At 37.3% G+C, this 22,642-nt stretch overlaps 5 protein-coding genes across 5 annotated transcripts; 3 read left to right on the top strand and 2 right to left on the bottom strand.

Moving 5' to 3' along the window:
• Positions 1 to 489: 489 nt before the first annotated feature.
• Positions 490 to 3,181, bottom strand: LOC145913884 (organic solute transporter subunit alpha-like). The gene is made up of 8 exons (XM_083001650.1): positions 3,124 to 3,181; positions 2,758 to 2,924; positions 2,310 to 2,539; positions 1,954 to 2,065; positions 1,788 to 1,890; positions 1,481 to 1,633; positions 1,352 to 1,418; positions 490 to 739 (listed from the first exon to the last, which is right to left on the bottom strand). Exons 1-8 carry the CDS (start codon positions 3,179 to 3,181, stop codon positions 490 to 492), a joined length of 1,140 nt encoding a protein of 379 aa, XP_082857776.1.
• A 1,051-nt stretch (positions 3,182 to 4,232) lies between these two features.
• Positions 4,233 to 7,841, top strand: LOC145914016 (adipocyte plasma membrane-associated protein-like). The gene is made up of 6 exons (XM_083001791.1): positions 4,233 to 4,543; positions 5,087 to 5,283; positions 5,351 to 5,578; positions 6,315 to 6,512; positions 6,867 to 7,014; positions 7,366 to 7,841. Exons 1-6 carry the CDS (start codon positions 4,281 to 4,283, stop codon positions 7,547 to 7,549), a joined length of 1,218 nt encoding a protein of 405 aa, XP_082857917.1. The 5' UTR covers positions 4,233 to 4,280; the 3' UTR covers positions 7,550 to 7,841.
• Positions 7,842 to 8,536: 695 nt separating this feature from the next.
• On the top strand, positions 8,537 to 11,817 carry LOC145913970 (adipocyte plasma membrane-associated protein-like). Its single transcript, XM_083001739.1, has 6 exons — positions 8,537 to 9,077; positions 9,453 to 9,649; positions 9,717 to 9,944; positions 10,087 to 10,284; positions 10,744 to 10,891; positions 11,238 to 11,817. The coding sequence occupies exons 1-6, from the start codon at positions 8,818 to 8,820 to the stop codon at positions 11,419 to 11,421; spliced, it is 1,215 nt and encodes a 404-aa protein (XP_082857865.1). The 5' UTR covers positions 8,537 to 8,817; the 3' UTR covers positions 11,422 to 11,817.
• Positions 11,818 to 13,927: 2,110 nt separating this feature from the next.
• LOC145913270 (ORM1-like protein 2) lies at positions 13,928 to 15,268 on the bottom strand. Its single transcript, XM_083000867.1, has one exon. The coding sequence runs from the start codon at positions 15,221 to 15,223 to the stop codon at positions 14,762 to 14,764; it is 462 nt and encodes a 153-aa protein (XP_082856993.1). The 5' UTR covers positions 15,224 to 15,268; the 3' UTR covers positions 13,928 to 14,761.
• Positions 15,269 to 16,226: 958 nt separating this feature from the next.
• On the top strand, positions 16,227 to 22,249 carry LOC145914721 (armadillo repeat-containing protein 8-like). Its single transcript, XM_083002546.1, has 14 exons — positions 16,227 to 16,361; positions 16,564 to 16,712; positions 16,776 to 16,940; positions 17,169 to 17,337; positions 17,658 to 17,814; positions 18,003 to 18,157; positions 18,401 to 18,607; positions 19,035 to 19,190; positions 19,261 to 19,362; positions 19,912 to 20,130; positions 20,586 to 20,720; positions 20,971 to 21,234; positions 21,533 to 21,681; positions 22,057 to 22,249. The coding sequence occupies exons 1-14, from the start codon at positions 16,296 to 16,298 to the stop codon at positions 22,106 to 22,108; spliced, it is 2,145 nt and encodes a 714-aa protein (XP_082858672.1). The 5' UTR covers positions 16,227 to 16,295; the 3' UTR covers positions 22,109 to 22,249.
• The last annotated feature ends 393 nt before the right edge of the window (positions 22,250 to 22,642 follow it).

Raw genomic sequence — 22,642 nt, 5'->3', positions numbered from 1 at the left:
TGTGTTAAATTGTGTTAAATGCTATTAGTTGTTCACCTTTGTCACTTCCTCTTACATTATCATTAAGTTACTCCAACACTTTATCTATTTGTACACTTACAACGCGTAAACGTGATTTTGTCGCGGATTACTTTTGATTTGTCGCGGATTACCTTTTTAACCTGTTTTTGTGAAAAAAAATTAACTGTTTTTCTGTAGACCAACAGAGTTAATCAAGCGAAAAATCAGTGCTTCATTGACATACAATGCACATTTAGCTCCATATACTGACACATTGCTAAAAAATTACAGTATCAAGTTACTTTTGTTTGTTTGACTATTAAAAACTAAACATGCATACGTATATTTAAAAAAAAAATTTGGTTTGCAAATGTGTACTGCTGATTTAATGTTGTGAATTTAGCATCTAAAGCTTTGGTCCTCAGATACATGGATCACAACCCTAAATGCAGAAGGTTATATGTGACGCTTATAATGTTTAGTTTTGAGTCAAGCCGATGTGCTCCCTGAGCTGTTGTGCTCAAAATTGTGTTGTTGGTGGTGATGATCATGGTGATGTTCATGAAGATGATGATGATGATGATCTTCCTCATCTCTAGACGATTTCACACCGTTGTAAGAGACTGGGATTTCATCGAATGTAGGCGTGACTTCGTCCTGATAAGCTTTAGGGCAAACGGCGGAACCGATGGATAAATCGTCGTGCAAGGTATGCTGACGCTGTATGTCCGCTTTGCGCCTAGTAATTTTTTGGTGGTTGTTAGATGGACTTTAAGTTGGTGTAATATTACCTTTATATTAAAAGCTTACCATATAAAAGCCAATAGATTTTTACTAGGAAAACATATTTCCCATCATCTCGAAACCATTTGAGGGAAATTTACAATTAATTCATGATATTAACACTATAATTGCCCAAAACCCTTGTTTTTCCATGCCGATTTATATGTGTCTGAAACTTAGTAAAGATCTCTAATCCGGGGGTCCTCAAATTAGAAACAAATTTGTTACATGGATAAATTCTGTATTTCCCGAAATCAATTTTGTACTGTATAGGGCGGCGTAGCAATGTTTTTTTTGGGGGGTGGGGAGTCGCACAGAGTTTTCTATCGAAATGAACTCGCAGAACAAAAAGTTTAAGAAGCTCATACATGTTCTGGTATATACACAACATTGTGAAAGCATTAATCCAAACAAAACCATTTGGAGGAAGTAATTTTGGGTTAGCGAAACAAATTGACTTTTGTAGGAATCGCTTTCCGTTGTTTACACAATGCAATATAACATAAAGACCACTCATTGAGGGTCGCAGAAACAAAAAGTTTGAGATCCCATGCCCAAATTCACCAACCTGTAGAAATATCTTGCCATCAGGGCGAGGAAAAACGTTTGCATAATTACGGCGTAATTGTTGTATGCTGTGAAAGAAAACAATTCAACACTAAAAAAGGCCCGCGCCTCATTACATGTCCTACTGTACCTTTTCTGTTGCTGTTGAAATCAAACGGTTTTTGGCAGGGGAAGACGCCCAACGTGGCAAGTATGTTGAAAAATATTCCTTCGAGGCCGGTGACAATCATGATCAGTTGAAAACAAGCCGTTTTACCCCTGATTGCATGTTTTTGCTCCATTCCTTGCAAATGTAGTGATAGTGTAACGTATTAAATTTTATTAATGCAACATTTTAAGTAAAGACAAGAGCCAGAAAAAACAACTGAACCGAAAAAGTTACAAACTACAAATGATGCCAAACTCATATTCATATAGTTTGCACACTTTTTTTTTACCTTCGATGGTTTTGGCAAACTTCTGTATCAAATTAAAACCGTACATGCACATAAGTGTCGCTATTCCATTAAAAGCCGAAATATACACAGAAGGGGAGACGCCCTGATTGAAAATAACAAGTATTTGTGATAATTGAACTCGTTTCCAGTTCTTCAAAGATCTCACCGTCGTTGAGTACAATGAAAAGTCCGACTTCAAAAGACAAGCAAGAGCTCCATAGAACGGAGTCAAAATTACATTTTGGAATATCATCCACTTTGCGTTGAGGGTAATTCGCCTGCACATACAATACAAGTATTTGTAACCACAAGTCTATTTGCTTAAACATAACTTTATCCAAACCCAACACACAGTTTCTTCAGGACTTAAAGCGAAAGTACATTAGTTTGAAAACGATAAACAAAAAATTTTAACATAGGACGAAAAGCCCGGTCAACGACCTCAACTTATACATGGATATGACATGTAACCTATGGGCCTGCGCTTTGCCTTTGAGCAAACAAAACGTAAATAACACTTACGGTGAATTGTGTACAGTTGGCAAACAGCTGAGACAGCAGCATGGAATTACGTTTAACCCAACTTCCCTGTGCTTGCTTTTCTCCACAAACGGCAACGTTCCACCACAGAAAACAATCATCAAGTAGTAATACTTGTATGTTGCAAAGGCGACGTACATGTTGTACAAGAAGGTGAGGTACATCAACGACCTTGGCATGAAAACCGCTATCGTTCCAATTACCATAATGGCCTGTAAAAACGTTTATTGGCAACAACTTTTCCAGCTCGTTTACCGTATCCAACTTTAATCAACTGGATTTGCCAACAAATATATGCTAAAAATTTTTTGTATGTTAAGGCTGAATCAGATGATTTTGTTTGAAAAGTTCTATTACATAACGTGTTTTAGATTCTTCAGAAGTTCATTGAATATCATGCAGTTAAAATAACTGTGGTGTTTAATTATACCGGGTACGTGCCAAGAATCCACAACAAGGAATTCCGTAAGTCCTTTGAGTTTGTCTTTTGCATGATATAATAGACTTCCTCGCAGTAAACTCCAATTATTGCTAACGTGAGTATTGGAGGCAGGGCAAGAAAGACAACACCCCCATAACCCCAAGCATCAAATACATCTAGACAGGTAAATGGACAAATGATAATGATAAATTAGCCATCAGAAAACTATGAATCGGTCAAGGAAGTTAAAACAACAAAATTCGGTTCGTATCAATCGCATGTATTCTGTTGAACTACGATTAAAACGCTTGTTTTCACAAAACTTGATAAAAACTATTGAACGAACACAAAAGAAAATAAGTAACTTTTACTTACCACCGGAGAAATTGGTCGACTTTGGAGCCAGAGGCCAACAAGTTAAATCTGACGACATATTTCTGTTGCTTAACAAGACTTATTCGTTCCCTGTATTAAGAGCGAAAGTTTCTTTAGCACATGTTTCACACGATCAGAATTCGAGTAGCGTGACGCAGTTAGTTAAATATTACCTATATGATAAGAGTGACATAATTGAGTAAATGCGATAGTGATGCTGGATTAACAGTATTCAAGTCTTTTGACTGCAAAGTCGTTTACTTTATACATTATTAAACTAAAAGCTCAAGCAACTATTGGTTTAAAGATGTCTGCCAAGTCAAAGCCTGGCGCTAGGCTAACCTTCAAACAGTTCTCGGCCAAATAGCTTTCCATGGTTCTCAAAAACATAATGTATCAAAGCTTTTGCGCGTGTCGTGGACTGGAAGGCAGTTTCTGCTGCACTGAATTGGATTCATGGAAAAAGAAGCGCTTGAAAGCTTTCAACGGGTTTCATAAACAATAATATTTGTTTCTCCACTACTTTTGCGTAACCGCAAGAGGAATTTGTTGAATACTCCGTTATTTATCTAGTCAAGGTGGCGACAGACAATAAAGAACTAAATATATGTTCTGCGTAGAAGGAAAATCAAACTTCGATGCTATTTAATCCAATGGTAACGATCTTTCTTAAGGCGAGAAGTTTTATGTAACTCTCAACCATTCGATGTTGAATATCAAGCTTCTCTTCATTTAACCAGCCGAGCCCCATTGTGTTTGCTTGACTTCTTGGCAACAAATAACATACGATATATTATAGACAGGGAGACAACACAACGCTTTTTATCTTACTTTGTAAGTGAGTGTGACGTTGTATTTACGTTTTGTAAAGATTAAAACAGCGTCGATTGAAATCGTGTATGTTTGTATGAGTTGATGGGATTACCGCACGAAAATGCGATAAAAACACGATAAAAAATACCAGCGCCAAGAAAAGACCGCCACAATTTTTTCGTAAAGTCTGTAGATTTTGTAGAAACGTTTTAAACTTTTTCTGTGAGCAAAAAAACTGCAGACGTCGAGACACGTTTCAATGCTCTTCAAGCGTGTCAGGACAGTCGTAACACGCACGGAAGGCAAAGTGCAGGATTGCACTTTTAGTTTGGAAAGTGCTAACAATGCTGGCGGGGGATAGTAGTGGTTTGAGAAAACGAAAACCTGGTGCAAAATTTGCTTCGCAAAAGCAAGAAGGCGAAAAAGCACCAACATTTCGTGGACACTGTTTCGGATGTGAAGGTTTAGTCTTGTTGCTGTGTATCGTGATCTTGACTGGGTTTGTTGGTTATTACCGCTCTCCAATTGATACAGTGCTTATGTATGATGAATATGCAACTTTAGAGGGGAAGTTTAGTGTTAACGAAAAGCTAGTGAACGGCGAAAGGTGAGTGGTTTTGTAACAAACTCGAATATGCTGCAAAATCGATACTTTATTGAAAATCCTTTTTCCCCATGTGGGTATTTCTTAATGTGAAAAATCCGCGGGTCATGATTTCGTCCTTGGCTGTGCTCTCATGTTTGGTGCTGTATCATGATTTTCGCCTGGCTCGGTGAACCATTCGAAAGCTCCGTTATGGCTCACTAGTTGAGATTTCTTAACCATGTAAACCCAAGTGTGCGCGGCGACGCCTGGGTGCTTTATATGGAGTTTCAATGGCCGTCGGAAAAATAAAGGCAATTAGGAAGTTAAGTTGGACTTCTGCGACTGAAATGGCAAACAGTGGAATAAATTGTCCCGATAGATTTGGATTTGGTGCGTCGCAAGGGGATGAATTTATTCAAAGTACCTCGCACTTGAACAATTTTTGAGGTCCACTGATGTAAATGCTTTAGCAGACTTGAGATTAAGTACAGCGATAAGAGAGTATTTTTATACTAAATCATGTAGGCCTACGTCATAAACACAATATTGTTGTTGTATGTACAGAATTCCACTTCCAGGTCCTGAATGCGTCGTTGAAGATGACAAGAAGAACTTGTACAGTGGATTGAGTGATGGCCGGATAGTAAAAATACTGCCTAAAAATGGCATTATTGGAGATGGTCCAATAGAAAATATAACTTCTGGTAGCTTGCCACATGCAGTTGTAACATCAAACATCACCAACCATGGAAGACCTCTAGGTAATTCTCACACACATACTGAAAGGTCATCAATAGTTGCTTTTATCTTATTTCGTCATGTTTGTAGGTTTACGCATCAAGAATAATTTTCTTTATGTCATGGATGCTATTTATGGATTGTACAAAATTAACTTAAGTAACAAAAAACTGGAAATACTAGTTGCCCCAAATGTTGTTTCACCCGAGATGAAGTTTCCAGATGATTTAGTTTTAACAAAGGATGGAAAAACTATTTTCTTCACTGACGCCTCTACAACATTTTCAATTACGGAAATGACCTATCTGACATATGAAGGTTGATCATTTTTATTGACTTTATTAAAACTACGTACCAAAAATAGTCACGTGCATTATTTATTAATTTGTTGTCCCAAGCGAGTTAAATATCCTACAAGTTTAGGAAAATTTGGTAAAGGCGTCGTAAGTTCCATAATATAAAATATTACAGGCGCTACAAGCAAAACAACCAAAAGCTATATACTGTATATACCAGGGTTGTCCTACTCTGTGGCCATCCTGGACCACAATACCATTTCAGCGAAAGTATAAAAATTAGGCTTCGTAAACTAACTGCGATCGATGGTAGTCTGCCAAAACAACATGCACTTTAAGTTGCCTCTCCGAAACATTCAAAGGGTTCCATATATTCTATTTCAACGCAGTAAATGTTTCATGCAACCGCATCTTGATCACATTATACCCCGCAAAACCGCTGAGCTCCCGTAGATCAGTCTGTAGAGCTATGGGCCTGGTAAGCCCAGTGTGGTGAGTTGAAACCTAACCGGGAGCTTGATTTTTCTTATCTCGCTTCGACTGGTAAGGAAAGAGTAGCTAATCCAGCTAGGCTTGCTAAGATTGTAAACCTAATTATAAATTAAAAATCATACAAAATTAGGAAAAATGTAATGCGCCGTGTAAACCGCAAGAAATCACGTCAGGGGCTAAGGTTTGGACCACCCTGGTATATACGATCCTAAAGGTACATGTTCTATTTTGCTGCACCACTTATGTATCATATCTAATGATTCCAGGTCGCTGCACAGGCAGAGTTTTTCGATATACAGTCGAAAGTGGAAAGTTGGAGATTGTTAAAGATGGACTGTGTTTTGCCAACGGAATCCAGTTGACCTCAGATGAGCGCACTTTAATTGTGGCTGAATCCTTTCGTTATAGAATGATATGGATGGACACTACTACTTGGGAAACTAGTCATATACTACAACTGCCTTGTAGGTGATATGCTGCAAAGTGTTAGCATAACATGCAATTTTTTTCTTTCTTTTTCTTTCAAGCCTAATTTTTCGAGTATTTTGTAGCTTAGAAAGTATCCCACATTTTAAATTCTCTTTGTCATACAGACAGTAAAAAATGGTTTGACAATTAATTTACTGCTCACTAAACTCATATCAATGCATCTTTTCGACCAGATTGAGCAGCTTAAACTAGTTTTTACTCGTGTTGTCCTTCCCTTTACATGTGGACATTTGCAATAAATATTTTTTGCATGAAGGACATTTTTACAACAAAGTGTAACGTTGTAATCTTTGTTGAAGTGATTTACATGCAAACTTTGTTCATTTTAGCTATGCCTGACAATGTGAGAATTACTGATAGAGGAACATACTGGGTTGCTTCGTCTTTGGTCCATAACTGGAAAAACACTTTTATTGCAAAGTTTCCACTGCTGCGAAAAATTGCAGTGGGTCTGCTGCCAACTAGTGTCCTATTGATGTAAGATTTTCGTAAAGCATGCAAAGCGTTTTTGTTCATCTTTGTACGATTTTAAAGCACAATACATATATTGTGAGCATTTTCAAAAGAAATTCATAGGCCCAAACTGTAACACAGACGTAACAATGTTTGTTGTCATATCGCACAAGTATTTCATAAATGTTTTCAGTAAAGCCAGCATGGTTATTTACAGTTCTTTTGCCAATTTGTGCCAAAGACGTAATACGTATTATAATTTACAATGAGGTATTGCTTTTGATTGTCAATTGTAGTTGTCATGAGAATGGCACCATGTTTTAATGTTTCAGGTCATATTTCCAACGCACAATAAACTTGTTATTACCTTTCTAGGCCCTTTAATCAGTTGCACAACATCGCATTTGAGATTACAGAAGATGGGGAGATTGTAAACTGTTGGCATGACCCACATGGAAAACTTACCTTTGATCTAACACATATCACAGAACTGAGTGATGGCAGATATGCTCTTGGATCGTATGTTTACCCTTATCTGATATTCCTAAATAAACAATGAGATTGTTGTTACGTCACATACATCAATTGGCCATTTAACTGTGTATGATTGCATGGGAGGAGCCATCAGACTGTCAAGGACACGTTATACATATTTCGCGAGTTAATCTGAGTAGTAGGGGTGTATCAACATTTTCGAGTCGTTGACATTGAGCTGAATACAATTTGGTTTTCTGTTGTATGAAACGCGATTGCTTTTACATACTGCTTGAGAACGAACGCCTTGCATGTCATGCCAAGTAAATGGTAGCTGTTCTAATTAGGCTATCTTTTTTGTAGTATCTAAAGGTTACCAACACGTGCATATATCTTTAACGTGTAACGTTATGTACAGGTCTGGCGGAAAGTATGCTTAATCTGGTGACAATTTTTAAGTCATCACGTTCAACCTGCAAAAATCACCGAATATAAGATATTTTGTTAGTAATGAAAGCTGTCTGTACTCTGGTTTTAACGGGAAAACAGAAATTATAGGTTTTGAGCACCAGGTAACATGATGTATACCAAATTTGTTTGGTAAAAAACAAATATCCCACAATTTTGTTTAAAAAAAACACAACGAATTTATTTGTTGCTTGTCAATGAGGTTACGTGTGACAATTTAAAAAAATATATATATATCGACAATTGAGGAGACTTACGATTGGTTTTGTCCGACATGAAACCTGATATTGAGAAACTGGTGTCACACTAACCTCACCCATCGCATTCATTGACAAACAACAAATAAATTCGTTGTGTTTTTTTTGTCTGTTCTGTTGGGCATTGGTAAATGACTAAGGTGTTTGCGGGGCGGTACAGATAAAAAGTTTGAGAAACACCGATCTAAACAATACTGTGCAAGTAATATTCTGTTTTTTAACACAGAGTACTTTATCTCGGTTCATAAAGCGGCGCACATAATCTTTCCAAACATGTGTACTGCTGCAATACCGTGGCAACACTTTCAAGACGCCGCGTGCGATAAAGTTGGTTAAGTGAAGTCAGTAGACCGTAAAGTACAGGGACAGGAGGCAAGGAATTTCAACATGTTGCTTATTTAACTAACATGATGCAAATTTAAATAACATGTTGCTTATTAAGCAATGTGTTACTTAGTGCCAGAAGGGGGGAAATTCAGGCGAATTATGACCCCTCTGGCCGCCCATAGTAAAGACACGTCATTTTTGCACGTGTGGCAATTGCCGCAATGTAAACACAGACACGTTTGCTCTTCAAAAGTGTCTGGGTAGGGAAAACGTTTGCAGTTTAATTTGGAAAGTGCTAACAATGGCGGGGGATAGTAGTGGTTTGAGAAAACGAAAACCTGGTGCAAAATTTGCTTCTCAAAAGCAAGAAGGCGAAAAAGCACCAACATTTGGTGGACAAGGTTACGGATGTGAAGGTTTAGTCTTGTTGCTATGTGCCGTGATCTTGACGGGGTTTGTTGGTTATTACCGCTCACCAATTGATCCAGTGCTTATGTATGATGAATATGCAACTTTAGAGGGGAAGTTTAGTGTAAACGAAAAGCTAGTGAACGGCAAAAAGTGAGTGGTTTTGTAAGAAACTTGAATATGCAACTGCTTTTTGTTGTGTCAATGTGCCAGTTTCTTGTGTTTTATTACAGTATTTAACAACATTTTCCAACTTTTCCAATTGACTATTATGGCTCTTTTGCGCATATAATTTACCAACTGTTTTGTAACGGTTTTCAGTTCCACAATAGCTATTGTATGTAGACTACTGGTATACAGGTCAAGGTCACAACCTACTGGTTCTGTATATTTGTTCATAGACAAATAAAATAGTCCATAATTTAAAACCCTAAAAAAACTTTGGCTAGTCTATGCTCTCCACACATTACAAACTTTCCAAGATAAATCATGTATGTCATAGACACAATATTGTTGTTGTATGTACAGAATTCCACTGCCAGGCCCTGAATGCATCGTTGAAGATGACAAGAAGAACTTGTACAGTGGATTGAGTGATGGCCGGGTAGTAAAAATACTGCCTAAAAATGGCATTATTGGAGAGGGGCCAATAGAAAATATAACTTCTGGTAGCTTGCCACATGCAGTTGTAACATCAAACATCACCAACTATGGAAGACCTCTAGGTAATTCTCACACACATACTAAAAGGTCATCAATATTTGTTTTTATCTTATTTCGTCATGTTTATAGGTTTACGCTTCAAGAATAATTTCCTATATGTCATGGATGCTATTTATGGATTGTACAAAATTAACTTAAGTAACAAAAAACTGGAAATACTAGTTGCCCCAAATGTTGTTTCACCTGAGATGAAGTTTCCAGATGATTTAGTTTTAACAAAGGATGGAAAAACTATTTTCTTCACCGATGGTTCTACAATATATTCAATGCCTGAAATGGTCTACATGGCATATGAAGGTTAATTTTAAATTTTTTTACAGCACAAAACTTTATTGTTATACGTTTTAGTAATTTGTTGCAGCGCTGCTTTTGAAAATTGAATGAAAGGGCAATTTATCGTAGTTCATAACTAAATGCACACATTTTGTTTTCATGTTAGGTCGCTGCACTGGCAGGATTTTTCGATATACAGTCGAAAGTGGAAAGTTGGACATTGCTAAAGACGGATTGTGTTTTGCCAACGGAATCCAGTTGACCTCAGATGAACGTACTTTAATTGTGGCTGAAACCTTTCGCCATAGAATGTTATGGCTGGACACCACTACTTGGGAAACCAAACATATGCTGCAACTGCCTTGTATGTGACATACTGCGAAACAGTTTGTTTTCTTTTCTATGCCGCTTATCACTCATTTCAAATATTTAACAACTCAATAACATGTTGAGCTTAGCACCACAATTTAAGCTAAATATTGTTACGTAAGCATATTACTAGGAACTCAAAACAAGACTAGGGGAGAATCAACAGATAGTACTTAAAAAATTTCTTTTAAAAATACATGGTACATCTTTGTCATGTTTTGCATGGAATGAAGCATGATACCCAGGGTAAGAAATGACCAATCCAAATTGTAGAACAAACTGAAATATTAAAGAAAAAAGATTTGTAAATGCTGGACTGGAAGGGTAAAATTTCAGCCCTTCGCATTTTTTTATTCATTTGTGGTAAATATTTTTTTCTGCAAGGAAAATTTTTGTGTTTTTCTGATGCTGTAATTCTTCTAATAATTAATGTAAAAACTATTTTTCATTTCAGCAATGCCTGATAACATAAGAATTACTAAAAAAGGAACATTTTGGATTGCTTCGTCTTTGGTCCATACTTGGAAATACAGCTTCGTTGCAAATTTTCCACTCGTGCGAAAAATTGCAGCTGGTCTGCTGCCACCTAGTTTCCTATTGATGTAAGTGAACAATATTTTTCTGATCCTTTTGCTTAGTTTTACTGTTCATCAACATTTTAATGTGTTGGGTTTGATACTAGTGATCGAACCTATTGATCTATGTAAGAAAACTGATACTGTCAGGTATGGGCCTTTGCAGTACTTACTGTGGTAGTAACCTCCTATGCAAATGTAATGGATGCCTGGTGGGTTGTGCACTTGCAAACCATCACTGGACCTGATTAACCCCGGGTCATATGTTTAAACTTGCTCCGACTGGTGGGAAAACAGTGACTGAAATGCCAGTAAACCTATAACTGTTGTCTGTCCATTGGTGTTTTTCCTAAGACTTTTTTTCGTTTTTTAGACCCTTTGATCATTCACATAACGTGGCATATGAGATTACAGAAGATGGGGAGATTGTAAACTGTTGGCATGACCCACATGGAAAACTTACATATGGACTGACTCATATCACAGAACTGAGTGATGGCAGATATGCTCTTGGATCGTATGTTTACCCTTATCTGATATTTCTCAATAAACAGTGAGAATGTGGTGGCTATTTCATATTCAACAGCAGCAACTTGTATTCAAAATACTTGTTTTTTATATTCAATATAGGTATATACTCATTTCTGTACTTCATACAATTATTTCTTTTCTAATTTTGGTGCCAAATTGTTGATGCAATATAGTTTTTAATTTTTCGATGCTGATTCGTACTAATAATAAAAGTACTTTTTATAAGCGCGGTTTTGTTGATACGTGGTATCGTACTAGAGGTTTTTTAAAAACGTTTTAAGATGGGTGCAACTGTTGGTTTGTGTATCATTGCGGTCCTACTTCGGACGATAATTTTTCCGAGCAGAAATCACCGTCAAATGGCGGCCTGCTCTATAATATTTGTGGTTTTACCAGTGCCCGTACCATTTTGTGTATTGTTTATCGGCGTAAATGGTTTTGCGCAAAATAAAAATGTCATGTGTGGGCAAAGTCGCTTGATCCAGTTTAACCCAGGGGTCACTTGTGACCCCATTACTTTAAAGACTCATACAAGAAAGGTTTCTGCGTTTTCAAAAAAATTTTGCCTTCAAAAGCCCAGAGTCCCCCATTTGCCCTGATCTACATAAAATTTTAAAGCGGGTAAATGTCTCAAGTTTTTGATTGTCACAGCAAGCACACCGGAAGGAAACAACATTGCCAGTGAGAAACACCGTACTGAACCGGATTATTACAAATGAAAGTGGTTGTACGCTGCTTGACATGAAGCATAGCCATGGAACTTGACTTCTTGTGCTGCTTTCTCGCCATTATATTTAACCCTTGTTGCCCTTTTTTGTCTTTTTGTTCAGCCTTTCCTTTAATTGTACGCCTTTAGCGTACTTTTTCAATGAAAAAAAACACCGGAAGGAAACGCAAAAGTGCTCAATAAGCTACATCTAAATATGTAAAAAATACCATTAAACTGGTGAACAATTTGCAAATAATGTTGGCAATCCTTGAGCTAAGGCCTTGTATAGTACCTATTCGTAGCACGTATTTTTAAAAAACGGCACACCTTATAATTAAATGGGGTCGTGTATGGGACATAGGGCATTGGGGACAATTAAAGTGCGATAATTTTTTATGAATTTTGTTTTTAGGCTTTTCAATGAATATTATTACATAACAGCATCGCATGGTACTAGAAATTATACGTGCAACATCTATTGTCTCAATTTCGGGTCAGGTTTTTATTTTATGCATGGTAATATAGCTATTTGCGTAGGTTATTTCAAATGTTATTGATGTAGATAATCATTGATCAGCAAAAGCTGTCAAGTATCGCTGTTACAACTTGGGCAGCATCAACACGTACCTAAATAAGGCGTTAAATTGTTTAGCTTTAAATACTGATATACAAAGTTTTCTGCCCATATGAACCTGCGAAACACGAAAATCACACGCAGTGGGGGTCTAAAAATAAGTTGTTTGACCAAAAATAGTAAACTATTACCTCGATTTCATTCAGGTTGTTACTTGTACTACTAAAGAAATGCATGGTTTCACTAGTTTCAACAAATATAAGTTAATTTTTTTATTATGTATCCTGCAGAGCCCAATGGATCATAGGTGGCCCCACCAGAAATTGGGGGTTAATGGTCAAACATCTTATTTTTTCATGAAATGTGTTATTGGACCCATCTACGCAATAAAACGCCATACATTAATTTTTTTCTGTTGCTCAGTATACCCTTGGGCTCTAAAGGGTGAAAAATGCGGGGTATGCAACTAACGACTGAATAATGTCACCCAAAGGCATAAATTAGTGTTTGGAATATCAACAAGAAAAAAGATACGTACACTTATGTAATGTGACGTATATGGAAAGGAAACAATGTTTGAATCGAGTTGGCGTTCACGTTTAAATGGGTTTGCTTTGGCCACCTGAAGTCATGTGAAACCTGTCGCAACCCATCAGTTTCCAGTGCCACTTGCTATCATCCTACGGCAGATGGTGATTTTTCGTGAGGAAATTATACCTTAAATATGGGCGCCTGACTCGATAGCCCTTATGGTTTTATCGGTGCCCATGTCATTTTATTTTACATATTTATTGTTTATTCGCATTCAATTTCTTTTTGTGCAAGAATAAAATTGAAGGAGCTTGTAAATACTGCTGGTCAACTATTACGCATTCCTTGTTTTTCGCGTAAAGCTGTATTGCAGTGGAAGGCGCTTGAATCAAAACAAAATGAGTCAAAACACTTGCTTGCAGACACTCACAACATTAATCGTTTGTAAAACTGTCAGACATAAACGACGAAGTCCAAAGTCCATGTAGGCATACGCGAAAACATTCCGCAACACGCCAGTGGGGAACACCTACACCTTTGTCATGCGCAGCGCATTCAGTTGGAAATCGATGTTGTATAAATAAATTAGTGCGACGCAATCTCTTTGTATCACAAAACAGCACCTAAGAAATATGGCCAGTAAATTTAGGTTGGCAATGAGGCTACATACAAACCTATTTATGATTCCTCTGTCCCTTCCCCCATAAAAGTCATAACAATGCCCACATTCAGTTTATTTAAAAGGCTCATAAAACAACATTTTTAGTGAAACTACCACAACAAGAAAGAAAATAAATCTAAAATCTTCCAAGGATGTTATTTCATGTATACGACAATACACAGTAAATATAAATGAATGATATCCAATGTTAAAATTTTCATTATTGATTATCTGTTTTGTAACATCGTCATTAACTTTTGTTACACTGTTGTGTAAATTGTGAAATTATGTAACTGTAGAAAGCAGCAGATATAAGCAGTAAAGCTTGATATATAAGTGTATGCAAATCAATCAATGTCACAAGTATGCAAGATTCGTAGCATGTGGATAAAAGAAGAAGAATGTTACAAGCAATATATGTAACATTGCAGGGATGGTATGCTGAAGGCTTTTCCAAACTGCAACTTATCCATTAGGGTTTTTAATAATTTGGTCTGGTCGACTTTATGGTTCAGCTTTAATGGTGGCAACAAATTACAAGTTAAGAGTGTTTATGAGATTGATTTGAAACAAATGATGCTTTTTTATCAGTAATACATGTTGCTTTAGGTGTGATGCTTGGGCACTGGGCCACTGGTAACACGATGACGCTACCTCAAAGTAACAAAAACAAAAAGTGAACCATATTTCATACAAACAGACTAAGATAATACAACCTAATCAATAAATTGGGTTCACACACATACATACAAGTGGCTGATACACTTGCAGCAGTCTATGGTAACATGTTTCAATACACCGCTAATTGTACACAGTACACCACCAGCCAGATTCTGCTTGCTGTGTTTATAGAGTATAATACATACATTACAATACATTGTTCATTGCTATTTAATACTTGTTGATTCCAAAAAGTCGTACGCCATGCAACTGTGGCAACTTGGGCAGAAGAGACAACAGCAAAATAACAGTGTTGACGACAAAGTGTGCAAATTCATACTTGGAGTAGAAACTTGCAAGAATATAAAGGACAATTGGGGTGGTCATGAAAAACTTGCGAGCTGCTGTAAACTGTGTTCCAGAATCCATTTGCTCCCAATGGGTAGAGTAGCGGTATTTACCCTGGTCTGATGTCTCAAACGGAGTACCCTTGATCGTGTGAAGGAAAAGATACATTGAGATGCCATGCACCACATTAGTCAGGGTCCAAGCCACTGAGGTTGTGAACCAAGGCATGCTAAGAAGCACAAGGTGCATGACTCCTGTCAGTAGTACATACGTTGCCCATATTCCTGGGCTGTTCCACACCACAGTATTAGGGTTTGCAACTTGGTTTGCTGTTCCAGCATGCATTATAATTTATTTTAACTTTGTATCTTGAACAAAATAAGGTTATTAATAAATTGCATTTAACTATTGCAAAACAAGTTTTATGCAAAACAAAGCTGTCTTCCAAACAAATTACTCAAGCCAAAAGAGATGCCAAACTGCTGAAAAAAATATCACACAACATGTTTGAAACTAAAACAAACTTTTACATATTTTAAACCACATAAAGTACTTTGGCATCAAACATAATTCAACTAAGAACTGACTAATACACATATTCTTGTTTCAAACTAAAGAGCATTAAAAGTAGACTAATGGGTGCATTTTACAGATAAATGACAACAAACACATTCAGTTAGACTGATGCCAGTGATAATAAAAATAAAAACCAGGCTGTTACTGTTAGTGTAGTTGACTTTGGTTAATGACCTAATAAAACGACCCAATTCCCTTAATTGTTAACAATGCAATTGGCGCTTGAACAGTATAACAAAAAAAGGACGAAACCACACCCACCTCAAAGCATATACTTAGTAACCAAACTATAAAACAAAACATGCGTAAGAAAAATCAACAATACATTTACGTAATATTGCAACACATCGACAACATTATTGATTGTGTGAACAGAAAAGTTGTGGTAAAACGGATACCAGGGCAATAATCCTACGTGAAAGTCCCATGTCATCAGCATAAGTATACTTTAAATCTTTCTGAAAATTAAAGAATTGTTTTTAAAATGGTATTTCAAAAATGGTTTGTGTTTTAATAAATATAGGTATTGCATTTAGGAAATGCAATGTTTATCTTATCCTTTTCAGTGCCTTGTGCAGTCATGCGTGATTATATGACAATGGATGAACATATACGTTGTTGTTATCGTTCACAAAGCATATATTTTTAACCAAAATCAGAAGTTCAGGTACACATGCCTGTGTTATATTCAACAACTTATATAACGCCAACTAACAGCCCAAACCAGTTAATTGACGTTGCAGTTTTAATTGACAAATCAATTTAGTGGAAAACCGGTGTCTTTCTGTAATCTTGCAGGTTAGGAAATTTATGTGACACCTGTCTGATTGAAGGCTTGAAAATGGAAGTGGATCAAGTTGACCTCACTGAAAACTCCAGGATAACTTCAATGCAAGGCGTTTTGTCTGTATGTTTATTTACATGTGCTTGTATAATTTACTAGGCTTATTTAATTTGTATAATTTACTAGGTTTATTTTAAATAACGACACTGGGCTAACCATTTTTTACTCGTTCAGGGCCCGAGTTCGTCTAAATGCTGAAAAATTTCACTTGTTTTCGCTCATATGGTGATTTTTGTTATTTCTTTGATTTAACCTATTGTTGCAGGAGGTCACAACTCTGTACAAACCTTATATTGAGAAGCTATACAGTGACGACCCTGGCAAAGTAATGGAAGGACTAAAGCAGATCAAGAACTTTGTAATTGGAAACAACAAGCAAAAATCAAACTTCATTGTGCTTGGCTCAATTCCAAGGTACCTGTGTTATGGAGATGCTCTGAAATATTTGCTTAATAAGATCACTTTATTTTGCTGTAGGCTTGTGTATTTAATCCAACAGGACAATAGTGATATTCAAATTAAAACACAATGTGCTGTAATACTTGGAAGTTTGGCAAAAGGAATGCAGGCCAATGTGAAGAGTGTCTTGGATTATGGTGTATTGGATGTCATGTTCTTTAGTCTTAATAACACTGATATCAAGTTAGTGTCATTAGTTTGTATTGGCTTAGCATAATGAGGCGCGGTTATGTATTTTTGCATAGAACTTTTTAATGTTATTATGACATTAAAAAATGTTTTTGTTTTATAATGGTTTAAACAATGTTTTTTGTGAAGTCAAGTTAAAATAAAAGTAAAAATTTAGATGTAGAATCCTGTCAGATAAATAATATCACAAATGCAGGTAGTGCAATATTTTTATATATACAGATTTTATGAAGCCTGTCTAAGATGCGTTCGAACTATTGTAACTTCTCTGGAACAAGCCGGTGACCTAGTGTTTGTGGACGTTTCCACGACAGCAAGAATCCTGTCTTGTATTAACCTTTCTATGTGCACCCAGGAGTGCACATGTGAAATTATCTCTCAATGCTGCAGGGTAATGTACAATTATTTTAACTGCAGTTATGTAACGTGTAAATTTCAAAACATTGATCCTGACATACAGCTTATTAGATGATTTTGAAATAACCTTATGATGCCTTTTTGTGTAAATATATTTTTCTGAAATACATTTATCTATTAAGAACAAATATTTGCTGTTTTGAACTTTACATAGAAGTACTGCTTGTGATATGTTGCATATATAACAGGTTTCCAGATAAGCTTGGTTGAACTAGATTCAATTTATTTCCAGTTATACTTGATTACATTTCTGTTTATTACAGTTACAGAACAATTGGTAATGTTTTCTATTAGAATCGCCAGCAGCAAGACATGCTTTATGATCTTGATGTTGTGGACAATCTTGCACCCCTCTTGGTGTCAAACCTTTCTAGAGTCAAACACAAGTCTGTGCAAGCCATTGCTGTTCTGTGTTACAAGAACCCAACTGTGTGTTCCAGTTTGCTTAAAGGTAGCATTTGGATTTATACAACTTGCTATGTTTATATCCTTGCCCAACCAAAATATAATGTCTTTTTGTAGTGTTCAGATATTTAAAACCCTAACATGTATACTGACTTTTTGCTACCATGGTCACATTCACATGCAATAAAAATTGTCTGAGTAGAAGTACCACGAAATATTTTAATGTATTTTCAGCAAGTGCTGGAGACCAGCCCATTATCAATATTCTGACCAACATGTTGTCCAGAAGTCAGCCGGTTTCGTTGCAGATCGACGCAGCACGGTGTTTGACATATATGTACAGAAGTGGGGCATTCAACGGACATGAAAATAAAATTGTTTCCAAAAAGGTACACAGAATGCATGTAGTTGCTAGAATGCTACAAGATCTTGAACGAACTTTAAGCACATTATAGATAGATCTTCTCCATGGTATAACCGGGGTTAAATTCATGTTCATTTCTAAGATTTGTGACCATTTAATGAACTTAAATCTGCTTCATGAAAAGGTCTAACACAATTTATGACATTATAGTTATACATTAATGTATATAATAACAAAATCCCATGTAGTTGAATCACAACCCTTTCAGGTTCTTCCATGCCTGGTCCGCATGTGTTCACCAACTTGTGGAATCAACGAACGTGTGGTCGGAGCAAAAACGATCGCCTACTTAATACAGGCTGACACTCAGTTACAGAGGTTGGCTTTGGTATGTGAGCATTTCCCTCGTAAACTAGAAGCCTACTTTCGTCATCCCATTGTCGCAGATACTCAGAATGTGGACGACATGAAGCGAGTACGACCGTTTTTATGCTAACTTAACATATTTATGTTGTAAGATTTACCACATAAGAATAAAGTAATATTGGACGGGACCTTTTTGCCATAATCCCTAGTTTCCATAAGAGTGCTCTACGAAACCGTGTTGCTCCATGACATAATATAAAGGGTTCCATGACCTACTGGTTTTAAGCAAAACCTGCGTTGTCCTTCGAGGGGTTACCTTATCAAATTAAATAACCTAGCTGGGTTTGCATGGACAAAAGTGTGTGGGGAAACACAGTCATAAGCCTTAGTTTCACATTATCACATAACCAAATAAGGCCACACACACTTGGGACGCATTCCAAAGGCTTTTGTCAACTTTGTTAGAAAAGTGCCCATTTTTGCGTTTCGGATTGTACTTATCAAACAATTTTTTTTAATTTGTAAAATCTTCACAGTTTAAACAAGAATTGGGCCGTGGAAACGATTTGATCGAGTCGGTCTTCCTTGCCTACGCCTCCTTATTATCCAACGATGAAGACATGCGAAAGTTAATAGCGACAGAGAGGCTTGTTCAACACCTGATAGAAGGTCTTGCTAATTCCAGTGTCGGGGTAGGTCAAGTTACGAATACGGTAATCAGTTTTTCACTTAATATCAAAAAACTTTTTTCCTTGCGTGCAGGTAAGAATCACTGCGTTACAGTGTGTCCTTAGTCTATCACGCTCTGTGCAAATTTTGAGGACTACATTCGAAGACTTGGATGTCGTCAAACCCGTTTTGAAGGTATGACGCAAAAGCCAGAAGTTTGAAATTTTTCTTGCGCCATTGATGTACAGTGTACACGTCTATATGTTTTCCGCGTTTGCGTACGTATATACCATATATCAGTGATTCCCAACCAGTGGGTCTCGCGAAGCTATATCAGGTGGGTCGCGAAGCATTTCTGAATGTTACAGTTTTCTATTAGATCACGTTTGGTCATATCTCATTGTGGGTCGCATAATAAAGCGTGCATAAAAGTGGGTCGCGAAATGAAAAAGGTTGGGAAGCACTGATGATATTTATTTATTTACAGTATAGATGATATACAGTTTAAGCCTTATAACCTACTGGAATGCATGGTATTTGTCAGAAAATTGCCTTTTATATTTAAATTCTGCGAAAACTAATCAATATCACCAATTGCACAGCACTGATGAGACCTGACAGGTGGAAACAGTGCAAAACTGTCTGTTGCTCATCAATATAAAATGATCACATAAACGTCCAGCAGATAACTTATTTGCAATTGCGCTTCCTGGAGAAATTTCGTGCGTGTTTTCTTCTGAGCAGATCGCACAATCGCCGTGCAATTTCGAGGACCCACTCTCTTTGAAGGAGCACGTAGCAGTCAGTTCTGTTGTCTGCAACTTACTTCTGGAGTTCAGTCCTTGTAAGGCCCGTCTGCAGGCCAGCCACATACTAGACACGGTTAAGCTTTGGTGCGAAAACGAGAAGTGCGCCAACTTGCGGCGGAACGGGGTGTGGGGTTTACTGAACATCACATTCCAGGTAAAAATACTGTCAAAAAGACTGATGTTTTTTGCTGAATTAAATTATTAAGGCCGAGTCCACACTCACGCTTTACGCCGGCGGATTCTTTGTTTGTTTCATTATACGCCGGCGTGCGGGCGTACACTCGGGACATTGGAACAAACAAAAAATCCTCCGGCGCAAAGCGTGAGTGTGCACCCGGCCTAATACACACTATATGATTGAAATGAAAACAAAATCACATACATTAAATACAAGTATAAGCAAGTTCTTTCTACTAAACACAGTATTTCTCCCAATGAAACTATACTTGCGTAACTTATACGAGCTCCGAAAAGTGATTACTAGCACTGACCTAGATTATTGTGCAATCATCCAAGCAACTACTTTGAGACTTAAATATGGTAGCAGGCAGCATGGATACGTGGGTTTGGTTTTACTGGAAATAACCTTATTTTTCAATTTTCTTTCAGGCCGATCAAACCTTAAAACTGGAGGTCATGAACCTGCTTGGTGTCGATCTTCTCTTTGCACTACTCACCAGCTACGATTATGACGTCATAACCAAAACACTCGGCGTTCTTAATAATGTTCTTAACAGCAAAGAGGTTTGTGCTTTGTAGCCAACATCTGTCCTTTGATTGTAGAAGCTGCGTGAATAATTAAGCATTGGGAATTTCGAAAGTAGTTTTTGAACAGAGCCAAAGTTGAGCACGTTGATCATTAACTTCTGGAACATAATGGCTTTTGTATGCTTATTTCGATAAAACCCTTTGGTATTTTTGTACCTACGTTTGTCAAGCCAATTTCCGTTAATACATCACGCGATCACATCAACTCGGTTCATATTTTTACCAGCACACGGATGAAATAATGGCCGTACACGGGGACACTGTCATGCAAGCTTGTGCCATCGTCATCGAAACGACCGCCATGCCGGCCGTGACACCCCCGACTGACCTTGGAAACAGGAATGTGGCGTCCGCTATACACACGTATGCTCTGTGTGTGCTTGCTTGTGTTGCGGCGGGTGATGGATCGACCACAGTACGAAAATACTGGGATGACAATGAGAACCTAATGCGAAGGCTTGTGCAGTTCGTCGGGGGCAGCGATTTCGGGGTAAGGGGCGATGGGCCAAAGTTTCAATGACGTGTAGGGTGTTTTTGTTCTAGGCTTCGTAAAACGATCTTGTTAATACATTACAACTATAGGCAGTTTACATATTTTTATTAAAGCTTGTTAATATATTAACATGTCAACACTGTAAGCCTTTTAAACAGTTCGATACTGTAAACTGTAAGTCAAGTTCCAATTGCAAATGCACGGTAGGTCTATAAGCAGTATAGTAAAATGTGTCTAGTTTCCGTGTAGATGATAAGTTACATGCACACCTCTTCTTATACACAACTGTACACAGCTTCAAACCGCAGCAGTAGCTTGTGTGAATTCCTTATGTCGCGCTGAGGAGTTTGGAGCCAACGAAAGGCAACAAAAGTTGATAAACCTTGGAGTTGTGGATGCTCTCACCAAGTTGTCTGAGATTGCCGATGGAGCTCTCTTTAATAAGTAAGTATTCGCTCAATGCTATTTCCTTGCAAGGTAAAGTTGTTTAAATTCATGATTTGTTGGTATAAATGGGTGTTTTGCCAAAAATAGACACTACCATTTTGAGAATAGAACTGCCACTTGTCCGGATTTACCCTACTGACATATCCGGGATTTGAGTGTTTAAAAATTCCTTAATGTCTGGAATTTTTTTAAATTACACTTGCTGCATGCCCCATTGTATTAACATGCTCTCCCGAAAAGGCCTGATAAGTTCCAATTAGGCTTTAAAACTATGACTAAGGCATAAATCGGTCAGGGATTATGTCTCATTGAATATGGTAAACTTACTGTAGATCATTAACAAAGTCTTACAGGTTTATTTGTGTTTTCCAGAGTAAAATTAACTTTGCAGTTATTCCAATCAACTTCCAACGCAATGACGTGAGATTGCTTTGTTGACAGACGCCAGTGTACCTAGTCGCCATGTTCCTGTATTGATGTGTCAAAAATACCGTTACAAATAGCTCGAAAAACCCAAGCGAGCCCGTTGAAACAGAGTACGCGCAAATAAACTTATTTGTATCAAGCGTGTTTGAGTATACGTAGAGTATACATTGCTTGGCACTTGTTATTGTACTACTGAAGCAGATTTATGTTTTTGCTGACATAAAATCATGTGTTGAAATTGTCCTTTCACACCACAAGGCGTCCTATGATGCATGGCAGGTAAAATAATATTTAAATCCTAGCCCAGCGGTTCTCGACATTTTATATATCGTGCCCCAATTAAACTATAGGGTTAACGATCAAGACCGTGTGGACCCCTGCTCATCCTCAAAAACATGACAAGCAAACAACACCATTTTACAAATTTATGTATAGCGCTATTATTGCGAAATGTGGTTGTGTCCCTCGGGAAGGCTAAGGTGGGCCTCCGAAAGGGGCAAGAAAAAACCTTGGGATTGTAGCAGCACGTAGT

This window comes from Ascidia mentula, chromosome 9, assembly GCF_947561715.1.
Source record: "Ascidia mentula chromosome 9, kaAscMent1.1, whole genome shotgun sequence".
In the NCBI taxonomy this organism is placed as follows: domain Eukaryota; kingdom Metazoa; phylum Chordata; class Ascidiacea; order Phlebobranchia; family Ascidiidae; genus Ascidia; species Ascidia mentula.
Note: the sequence above shows the minus strand (reverse complement) of the source record. Positions and strands in the feature narration are given on the sequence as shown.